The following is a 10,609-nucleotide window of genomic DNA, read 5'->3' on the forward strand; positions in this document are numbered from 1 at the left end:
ATGAGTGGCAATTCTCCCCATGGTGTTTTGGAAGTGCCTTGAGTAGATATCTCCATGCTAAGTCTCTTCCTTTGATAGTTGTGATTGATCTGGCTTCTCTAAATGGTAGAATTGGGTGATTAATGTTCTTTTGAATCAGTTTTTGACCTGTTGTTGGCTGGTGTTTGTTCCATCCCTTGTATTTGATATCCATCATGTTTCTATAGATTACTTTTAATTTTTGTTTGTTTTCGTATTTGGGTTTGACTTGGTTTAGTTTGAGAGTTATTCGCTCTCTTGGGTGGTGCAACAACTTCCAGGCTTTCCAGCATTTGATATGAATCCTTGATAGTGAGTTTTCTTTTTCCGACTTCCAGACTTCCATATGTGGAGGGCAGTTCTGGTCGTCTTTTTCTCTGAGGTATTGTTCGTATATCCATGCTTTCTGGGCATTGGATCTGGTTGCCATATTCCAGAGTTCCAGGCCTCCAATTTCATAGTCTCTTCTGCTCCTTTCTTTTGAGATAGCCCACCTGTCCCCTTTGAATAACATGTTGGCATTAACGTTCTCCAGTTTCTTTATGTCATTTATTTCGTTGATGTATAGTTGGAATGTTAGTTGGGACAGGAGGTATGATTTGAGGATTGTGATTCTACCTTTTAGCGTTGATGACACGCTCGAGTAGCATTTTGTGAGGTTTTCCAGTTTGTTCACCGTATCATCTACTTTGCTTATTACACCTTTGCGGTTGAAGAAAAAGCCAAGATATCTTTCTTCTTCTTTCGCCCCAATTGTCTTATATTTGGTCTTTATCTTTGGGTTTTTAGTGATGCATACACATTTATTATCGTTTATTTTTGCTGCTGTGGCTTGGCAAAATTTTATAACTTTCATATCCATTTTATCTGCGTCATCTATGTTACTGGCTAGTGTGACTGTGTCGTCTGCATATTGTCCAATCTTCATCGAATTGTTCTGATTGAGTTTTATGCCTATTATGGTATTGTCTTTTCTTATTGATGTTGATAAGCATTCACATACTATAGCGAAGAGAGTTGGTGAAATTGGGTCGCCCTGTTTTGTACCTCTTCCTGCTCTGAAGGATTCAGAGAGTTGTCCATTTACCATGACCCTTATGTTGGTGTTCGTTAACATGCTTAGTATTGTGTTTGTTATTTTCCGAGGGAACTTTAGATGGTTTAGAGTCCTTATTAACGCTTTATGAGATATTGAATCGAAGGCTTTTTCGAAGTCATAAAAGGTGATTATCGTGTTTCTATCACTCTTTTCCATTGCTAAATCCAAAGCTATAATGTTGTTGTGGAGTAGCCTTCCTGGTATAAAACCGTTCTGGTACTTTGAGATTATGTTTGGCAGGATTTTTAGTATTCTATTGTTGATTATTTTTGAGTAGATTTTGTAGTCTACGTTGAGTAACGTTATTGGTCTTCTGTTTGAGATTTCCAAGACATCCCCTTTACCTTTGTATATTGATGTAAGGATACCGTTCTTGAATTCTGTTGGAATTTCATTGTTTAAAAAGAAGTTGAATAGTTCTGTGAGGATTGGAATTAGTTTGTGTTGGTGGATTTTATAGAATGAAGATGTTATTCCATCTTCTCCTGGTGATTTACCTTCTGCTATCTTTTCTATTGCTAGCTTAACCTCATATTCTTCGATTCTGTCTTCCATCTCTGTTAATTTTTTTTTATCTATTGGTGGGTTCCAGGTGCTTAGAAGTTCTGTATGTGTTTCTTGGTCGCATTCTTTCTCTTTGAAGAGTGTCTCGTAATATTTTCTGAAGCAATCTGTTATTTCTTTTTGTTCTGTTTCGATTTCTCCATTGGATGGGTTCTTTATTCTGTGAATCTGGGAGCCCGAGTCTCTTTTTTTAAGAATAGATGTAAGGAGATTTGATGCTATTTCTTTATTGTTGATGTAGTTGATTGAGCTTTTGATCATTCTGTCTATTCTTTCTTCTTCTTGAAGTATTGTTATTTCGTTCGATATTGTTTCTTTTTCATATTTGTTTTTTGTTTTTGTGTGTTCATTTGCTAGATTTGATAGCGTTTTTTTTCTCTCTAGTATTCTTTTCTTTTCTGTTGTAATGCATTGTTTTTTTATTTTTTTTTTGAACTTAATCCAGTATTCCGTTATGTTAAGGTTTTTTCTTTTGGTTTCCTGGTAGTGGTCGATTATTTTTTCTATCTTTTTTATTGTTTTATCTTCTTTAATTATTATTGAGTTCATTTTCCATAGGGGTGATTTGTATATTTTTGTGAAATTTGGTATTTTGAAATCCATCACTACTATGTTATGGTCTGATTTGTTTATTTTATCTATTATCTTGTACGAGTGATTGAGTTGGTGCATCTTTGTTGATAAGAATGTTCTATCGATTAGTTTATCTTTGAAGGTTGTTTTAGTTGTTGAATTTGGTAGTATTTCGGTGAGTCCTACTTCCATCATTAGGAATTCTATTGTTTCATTTTCTGTGAATTTTCTCTTATCGGATGATCCATCTTTGAACTTGATTTTTGCATATTTGTTGATGTTAAAGTCACCAGTAACTATGTCTGCCTGTTCTAGATCTTCAAGGGAAATATTGTTTGAAAACCATCCTTTTCTTCTGTCATATGAGGCTGGTGCATAGATGCAAATTATGTTGATTTCCATATTGTTTAGAATTGCAGTAAATTTTAAGATTCTGCCTTCTTTTTCTTCCAAGTTTTTAATTTCTATTTGTTCTAGGTGATTTATTGCCATTACTCCTTTTCCTCTTGCTTCTTTTCCTTTTCCTCCTGTTGAGTAATGGTTTTTGATTTGCGCTAGATTTTGATCCTTTTTTAGATTTGTTTCTGTTAGTATTGATATATCAGGTTTTATTAGGTTAATTGTATTTTTTGTCTGATTCATGCTTTTGATTGTTGAGCAACCTTGGCAATTCCAGGTCATTATTTTTATCATTTTTTTTTTTTTTTTTTTTTTTTTTTTTTTTTTTTTTTTTTTTTTGTTTTTTTTTTTTTTTGTTTTTTTTTTTTTTTTTTTTTTTTTTTTTTTTTTTTTTTAAACAAATGAGACAGATGGAAGTATGTCTTGGAGTACTTTGGGCAATTTGTCTCTTAGTGCTGCTTCCATTAGATCTGATTCTTCCTTTGTTATTTTAGTTGGAGTTTTGTAAGGTGTTGATATTTCTTGGTGATTAGTTGTTGGGTTTGGAGATGAGTTGGATCTTTTTCTTTTTACTGTCTCTGGGGTTGCTGGAGATTCTGGATTTTGGATAGGTGACATTGTTTGTCTTTTTTTGATTGAGGCTAACCTTGGGGTTTCCTTCTTTTTTTGGTTATTTATTTTTTCTTCAAACATTCTGTTCTCTTCTTCATTTTCGAACATCTTTCTTACCACTTCTAATGCTTCTTCATCTTCAGTTAACTCCATTTTCCTTTTCTCTTTGCTGTCAACACTATATGTTACTGTTATTGGTGGGACACGAAGTACTTTTCTCTTTTCAATGTTGTTTATTGTGTTTGTCGTTTCTGTCGTTGTAGTTGCTCTAATTGTTGTGGGTTTTTTATTTTCAATTTCGTTTTCCTTTACTTTTTCGTTTTTGCTCTTGTCTTTGATGTTGTCATTTTTGATTTCTTTATTATTTTCTTTTCTGTTTTCTATTTTGTTTTTGTTGTTATTTTTTGATTCGCTAGTGTTTTTATGATTGGATTCTTCTTTTGATTTTATGTTTATTCTTGTGTTTTCCTTTATCTCGGGGTTTGGTAGTTCCGTGATTTTTGAATTTTCTGAGATTTCGTCTTCGATTTCCTTATTTGTTTTTCTTTGATTTTTTGTTTCTTCTGTTGTAGTGAGGAATAGTATTGTTATGTGTTTACAATGTATTAGCTGGTCTTTGTGCTCTGGACTGATAATTGAGTTGAATGAGTGTATTATCAGGTTTTCACCTAAATTATCTAATTTGATTATTTCCAGTCCTTCTTCATGCAATGTTTTTTCTACTATGTCCATTGATTTTTCCCAGTTGAATGTTTTGAAGATCTTTTTTGGTTTTATTATTGCTCTGTGAACTCCTTTTAGTACTCCGTTGAAAACGTTAGAGTACTTGATTACTTGAGTTCTGCAGTCAGTTAGGATTTTGAATTTATTCTTACTTATTATTATCTTATCATCTCCTTGTAAATGAATTTCCAATTCTGCTTTTAAGTTGTTGGAAATCTCATCTGGGATATTGATCATGAATTTATATTGTTTTAGTTCAATTTGAGTGTGGTATATTGCTTCGCTTATTTTATCAAGTGTTCTGTACGTATTTTTTAAATATTTGAACTTTGTTCTGAGTTCATTTGATTTCTTGATTTTATCTGCCAATGTTTCTGTTGATTCTGTCATTATTGTATTTGCCAATTTATTCATTTCTTTTTTTTTCTTTAAAATCTTTATTCGACTTTAAAAATTTAAAATTCTGGAAATTCCCTGAAAGAATGTTTTCGGAGGTTTTTTTTTTTTTTTTTTTTTTTTTTTTTTTTTTTTTTTTTTTTTTTTTTTTTTTTTTTTTAAGTCTTTTTTTTATATGAAAAATGAAATAATCAAATAAAAAAAGTGTTGTTGTTGATGTTTTTTCTCTTACTGATTATTTTTTCCTTTTTTTTTCAATTTTGCTTCGCAAAATTTTCAAAAAAAAGAAAAAAATAAATTACAATAAAATAAAGAAATAAAGTAGTTTACTCTAAGTGTATTTTATTTTATTTTTTTTAAGTCTTTTTTTTATATGAAAAATGAAATAATCAAATAAAAAAAGTTGTTGTTGATGTTTTTTCTCTTACTCATTAATATTGTAAAATCACGTATAAATATTTAAAATATCATCAAAGGGGATGTAGCTCAGATGGTAGAGCGCTCGCTTAGCATGCGAGAGGTAAAGGGATCGATACCCTTCTTCTCCATTTTTCCTTGGGAAATCAAATAAGATCGCATGTTCAATTCCTATCCTTTTGGAGTCTCTTAACAAAAAACATAGATATATTTCTTAGAGATTTATTAATACTTCTAAAGGTATTCATTTCCACTCAGCTATAATCAACTCTTCAACAACATACTGAAGATAAAAGACCCTAAAACAAGAGACACAATGTTTAGATTCCATGCCAGATGCCTTCCAATAAACTACCTTCACAACAAACAATGCCCACTCTGCAAAGAAGATATGAGCAAAGACCCATACGGTCACCTGTTCTTCTCATGCAAGAAAACAAAACAATTCATAAAAATAAATAAACTCAAAAATTTCATCTATATTACCACAGGCAAAGGTAAAAACTGGCACCATACAAGAATTAGGCAAAATAACAATTTCATTAATAGAATAACTCCAAAATTATCACCGACAGCCAAAAAAGATCAAGAAGTGAATGCAGATTACGCCAACCACAGATTCCACAAAGAATACTTTGAATGGAACTATAAAGCAATAGACTATGATCTAACCAGATCATTCGCATATAGAAACCTAATGGCCCTTATCCTCCACAACATTTGGATTTGGATTTGCAATCAAATATACAGTGAAGATCCTTTAACAGATGAATCACTATCATACAGCTCCCTTCTAAAGAAATGGCACAAATTGGCCACTCTAGAATACATCAAAAAAGCAAAAGATCTGAAAAACTTATCAGCAAAAGACCATAATAACTTCAAAGATCCTAAGATCCTTCTCACTTCAACGATCAAGCTAAGAAAAACAACAGCTAATTACTATTGTATTCCAGAATCATCTCTCCCAAATATTATATCTTTTGATCAATTCATATGATTAAAATAACCCTTCAGCTTAAATGATAAGCCTTTAAATAAATATTAAATAAAACTCGTATTAACACAGATGGACATATATCAATCTTGTTAATCCAATATTAAAAAAAAAAAAAAAAAAAAAAAAAAAAAAAAAATATTCATTTCCAGATTTGATTACGGACACATGAAACACCTAATATCAGAAAGAAAATTGCAAATAAAATCATACCAATTATACCCTCCTATATAATTTCATAAACTCCATTGTTTCGTTAATTAATTGAATAATAAAATCAAAATTAGATTTAAATGGTATTTAAAGTTTTAACAATTCTATTTATTTATTTTATTTATAATTTATTTAATATTTTTTTTTTTTTTTTTTTTTTTTTTTTTTTTTTTTTTTTTTTTTTGTTTATTGTTTATTGTTTAAAACCTAAAAGGAAACCACTACCAAAACCAACTTTAAATGGTAAATTACTAGTTAATAAATTATAAAAGGAACGAATGTATTGACGTCTTTTTTCTTTTGTGAATTTTGGTGAATGTTCTTCACTAACTTTATCCCATTTAACAACGATATAACCTTTTGAAGATAATAATTGAACTACAATGAAAATGGCACCAACGAAAACTAATACCATTGTACCAATCTTTCTAGTGGCAATACCACAACAATATCCTAATGCACCACCCATTGTTGTAACACCTGCAACTTTTTGAATCTTTTGTGTTGTTGTTGGAACATTTTTAATTTCAACATGATGTGTAACAACTGTTGCATCTTTATCTTTATTAATTGTATCACATGATACTGTTGTTGCTGTTAATCCACTTAAAATTGTAAATCCACTTATTAAAACTCCTGGTAATAAAAATTTATTATTATTTTCATTTTGATTTTTATTATTATTATTATTATTATTATTATTTTTTTCATAATCATTTTTAAAATTATTATTATTAATACAGCTAATACTACCAAAAAATGATTTATTTATTTGGTTAATATTATTTTTAAATAATAAACTTGAATTTAATTTCAATAATCCTAAAAAAAATAAAAAAATAAAAAAATAAAAGAAATTAATATTTTATTTAAATTTGTACAATAATTTTTTTTTTTTTTTTTTTTTTTTTATTATTACCATTATTATTTAAAACCATAGTTTTTTGTAAAAATTTTGAAGTGTTAAACATTTTATTATTTGTGAATATTTAATTTTGAACTAAACAAAGGAAAAAAAATGAAAAAAAATAAAAAATAGAATTATGTATTGTCTTTTTTAAAATGTGCGAATTATATTACAAAAATAGATAAAACTAAAAATTGATAAAATTTCAAAAAAAAAAAAAAAAAAAAAAAAAAAAAAAAATTAAAAAAATAAAATTAAATCCAATGAAGTTCACAAATTTAATTTTTTCTTAATTGTTTTATTCTTTTAAAATGAATTGTTTTTTTTTAATTGTTTTATTCTTTTAAATAACAATTATTAAATTTTTTTTTTTTTTTTTTTTAATTCTAAAATAAACTATTTTTTTTTTATTTTGTTATTTTTTTTTGGAGTTAAAATAAAATAAAAATTTAAAAATAGTATTAAATTAAAATTTAATAATGAATTAAAATTGAATATTAATAAAAAAATGGTACAGATCAAAAAAAAAAAAAAAAAAAAAAAAAAAAAAACTAAAAAAAGATAACATTTGATGAAATCTTATATTTCTTATAAAATGATGCTGCTTTTTTTTTTTTTTTTTTTTTTAGTTTTTTTTTTTTTTGATATTTTATTTTTTTTTTTTTTTTTTTTTTTTTTTTTATTTTCATTAAAAGTATAAATTAAGTTTAACAACTTTAAAAAAAAAATGACTAGCAGAACAAAGAAATTAAAAATGGATGAAGAAGAAATTTTAAAAAAAGAAGATGGTAGTGAAACAACATCTGAAGAGGAAAAAGAAGAAGTAGAGGAGGAAGAAGAAGAAGATAAAAAGAGAAAACTAGTTAAAAAAACACCTGCAAAGAAAGCACCTGCAAAAAAAGCTGCTGCAAAGAAAAAGAGTAAAGATGAAGATGAAGATGAAGAAGAAAAAGAAGAAGAAGAAGAAACAAACAAAACAACAGCATCAGTATCAATTGCAATAGATAATTTAGATGAACCAAAAGTTGAAGAAAACCAAATGAAAATTATTTCATGGAATGTTGCAGGATTTAAATCAGTATTGAGTAAAGGATTTACAGAGTATGTTGAAAAGGAGAATCCAGATGTATTATGTTTACAAGAGACAAAGATTAATCCATCCAATATAAAGAAGGATCAAATGCCAAAAGGATATGAATATCATTTCATTGAAGCCGATCAGAAAGGTCATCATGGCACTGGGGTTTTGACAAAGAAGAAACCAAATGCCATCACATTTGGCATTGGTATTGCTAAACATGATAACGAAGGACGTGTAATTACATTAGAGTATGACCAATTCTATATTGTCAATACCTACATCCCAAACGCAGGCACAAGGGGATTACAACGTTTAGATTACCGTATTAAGGAATGGGATGTTGATTTCCAAGCTTACTTAGAGAAATTAAATGCTACCAAACCAATCATTTGGTGTGGTGATTTAAATGTTGCTCATACTGAAATCGATTTAAAGAATCCAAAAACTAATAAAAAATCAGCTGGTTTCACAATCGAAGAGAGAACAAGTTTTTCAAATTTCTTAGAGAAAGGTTATGTTGATAGCTATAGACATTTCAATCCTGGTAAAGAAGGTTCTTACACTTTTTGGTCTTATTTAGGTGGTGGTAGATCAAAGAATGTAGGTTGGAGATTAGATTATTTCGTTGTATCAAAAAGATTAATGGATTCTATTAAAATTTCACCTTTCCATAGAACAAGTGTTATGGGTTCTGATCATTGTCCAATTGGTGTTGTAGTTGATTTAAATTAAAAAAAAAAAAAACAAAATAAAAAAAAACTATTTATAATAATAATAAAAAAAAAAAATAAATAAATAAAAAAAAGTGTATTATTCATTATAATAATTTTAAAGTTTAATTTTATTATTTTATTTTATTTTTGTTAATTAATAAAAATAAAATAAAATAAAATAATAATTATAATAAAAAAAATTAGTTTAATTAAAATAAACCAAAATAAAAAAATAATTATAATTATAAAATATAACCCCCTTTGATCAATATGTTTTCGTTTAAAAACCAGTCAAACAAAAGTTATCAAAATAATAAATTAAATTTAATGAAATTTCAAAATGGACTAAGTATTACAAACAAAAAAAAAAATAAATAAAAAAAAAAAAAAAAAAAAAAAAAAAAAATAACCGTTTTTACCAGTGCAAACGGAAAACAAGTTCTTGTTTTTTTCGAACCAAGGTGTCGGTTATCCTGGTTAAGTTTTAATTTATTTATTTTTATTAAAAGAAAGAAGTAAATAAAAAAAAAAAAAAAATATAAATAGCTAATTTTTTTTTTTTTTATTCAATATTGAAAAATAAATAAATAAATTAAATATAAAAAAATAATAATAGAAAAAATATAAAATCGTCAACTATTATTTAAATAATAAACACATATATAAATAGATAAATAAAAGAATGAGATTATTTTTATTATTATTATCAATTTTAACAATTTCAACTACAACTGTGAATGCATTGACTTGTGAATTATGTCAATTCTCAGTTAAAGCAGCTGAAGATTTAGTTACACAAAATTTCACACAAAGTCAAATTATTCCTTATTTAGATTCCGCTTGTTCACTATTACCAAATCAATGGGCTAGTAATTGTGAAATTATTGTAAATACCTATGGTTTATCAATGATTAAATTAGTATTAGAAAATGAAACACCAGAAGTTGCTTGTACTCAATTAGGTCTTTGTGGGTCAAATTCATTCTTTACAGAAACTAAAAAAGAAACTTTAGGAAAATGGCATTGGAATAAACACCATTTAAATCCAATCAAGAAATTAGAATGTAGTGCTTGTCATTTTGCTGTTGGTAAAGCTGAAAATGTTGTAAATAAAGATATTAATACCGCAAGAGCATATGTTGATGGCCAATGTGATACTTTTGCAATTAAAGAAGCTATTCATATTTGTAAAAGAGTAAGTTAACAATATTTTTTTTTAAAAAAAAAACAAATAGTAATATGTTAAATAAAAATTTATTAACTTTTTTTTTTAACTTTTATTATTAGATTGTTGATAAAGAAATTGGAAGAATTATTACTGAATTAAAGAACCATGAAAGTAAAGAAACCGTTTGTAAACATATTCATATGTGTTAAAACTACTTTAATTGTATATATATATAAAAAATAAATTATTTAAATAATTTTAAAATTGTAATTTTTTTATTTTTATTTTTTTATTTTTATTATTATTATTATTTTCTTAAAAATAAAAGTTTATAATCCTCAATTGAAATTAAATTAAAATTATTTGAATTAATTAATGATAATTTAAAACCTTGAAAATAAAAATAAAGTGTTAATTTAAATTTTGAAATTGAATTACAATTTGAAATATAATTTAAAATTGTATTTGTATTATCTAATTGTGGTGAATTTTCTGAAATAATTAAAGAAATATAATCAATTGATGAATTGAAATTAATCGATTCTAAAATTTGTTGATAATCTTGAAAATTTAATGATTGATTAAAATTAATAGTTGATAAATTTTTATTACCTTTAATGAAATCACAAAAGAATGGTACTAATTCATTTGAACAATTATTAATTTCAATAATATTAATTTGACAATTGTTATTATTTTTATTTAATTGACAATAATCTTGAAATGAGT

The 10,609-nt window shown here is 26.5% G+C and overlaps 7 protein-coding genes and 1 non-coding gene across 8 annotated transcripts in view; 4 read left to right on the forward strand and 4 right to left on the reverse strand.

Annotated features, from left to right (window-relative positions):
* DDB_G0277711 (hypothetical protein) overlaps positions 1-2,947 on the reverse strand; it is a gene marked incomplete at both ends in the record, with an annotated part of 3,435 nt that extends 488 nt beyond the window's left edge. Inside the window, one exon of the mRNA XM_637422.2 lies at positions 1-2,947. This exon is cut by the window's left edge and continues 488 nt beyond it. Coding sequence (XP_642514.2) covers positions 1-2,947 — 2,947 coding nt within the window.
* Positions 2,948-3,046: 99 nt separating this feature from the next.
* On the reverse strand, positions 3,047-4,402 carry DDB_G0277713 (hypothetical protein; the record flags this gene model as incomplete). The annotated part of the gene is made up of 1 exon (XM_637423.1): positions 3,047-4,402. The coding sequence occupies one exon, from the start codon at positions 4,400-4,402 to the stop codon at positions 3,047-3,049; it is 1,356 nt and encodes a 451-aa protein (XP_642515.1).
* Positions 4,403-4,859: 457 nt separating this feature from the next.
* Positions 4,860-4,932, forward strand: tRNA-Ala-AGC-4. Its single transcript has one exon. It is a non-coding gene; the product is annotated as a tRNA-Ala (tRNA).
* A 185-nt stretch (positions 4,933-5,117) lies between these two features.
* DDB_G0277715 (hypothetical protein) lies at positions 5,118-5,801 on the forward strand (the record flags this gene model as incomplete). Its single annotated transcript, XM_637424.1, has 1 exon — positions 5,118-5,801. The coding sequence occupies one exon, from the start codon at positions 5,118-5,120 to the stop codon at positions 5,799-5,801; it is 684 nt and encodes a 227-aa protein (XP_642516.1).
* Positions 5,802-6,204: 403 nt separating this feature from the next.
* DDB_G0277699 (hypothetical protein) lies at positions 6,205-6,982 on the reverse strand (the record flags this gene model as incomplete). The annotated part of the gene is made up of 2 exons (XM_637425.1): positions 6,205-6,833; positions 6,931-6,982. 2 exons carry the CDS (start codon positions 6,980-6,982, stop codon positions 6,205-6,207), a joined length of 681 nt encoding a protein of 226 aa, XP_642517.1.
* A 663-nt stretch (positions 6,983-7,645) lies between these two features.
* Positions 7,646-8,731, forward strand: apeA (hypothetical protein; the record flags this gene model as incomplete). Its single annotated transcript, XM_637426.1, has 1 exon — positions 7,646-8,731. One exon carries the CDS (start codon positions 7,646-7,648, stop codon positions 8,729-8,731), a length of 1,086 nt encoding a protein of 361 aa, XP_642518.1.
* A 663-nt stretch (positions 8,732-9,394) lies between these two features.
* DDB_G0277703 (hypothetical protein) lies at positions 9,395-10,089 on the forward strand (the record flags this gene model as incomplete). The annotated part of the gene is made up of 2 exons (XM_637427.1): positions 9,395-9,907; positions 10,000-10,089. The coding sequence occupies 2 exons, from the start codon at positions 9,395-9,397 to the stop codon at positions 10,087-10,089; spliced, it is 603 nt and encodes a 200-aa protein (XP_642519.1).
* A 98-nt stretch (positions 10,090-10,187) lies between these two features.
* DDB_G0277717 (hypothetical protein) lies at positions 10,188-10,609 on the reverse strand (the record flags this gene model as incomplete). Its single annotated transcript, XM_637428.1, has 1 exon — positions 10,188-10,609. A coding segment is annotated over one exon (422 nt), but the record flags the coding sequence as incomplete, so codon positions are not given.

The sequence above is a fragment of the Dictyostelium discoideum genome (assembly GCF_000004695.1).
Source record: "Dictyostelium discoideum AX4 chromosome 2 chromosome, whole genome shotgun sequence".
NCBI lineage: Eukaryota > Evosea > Eumycetozoa > Dictyosteliales > Dictyosteliaceae > Dictyostelium > Dictyostelium discoideum.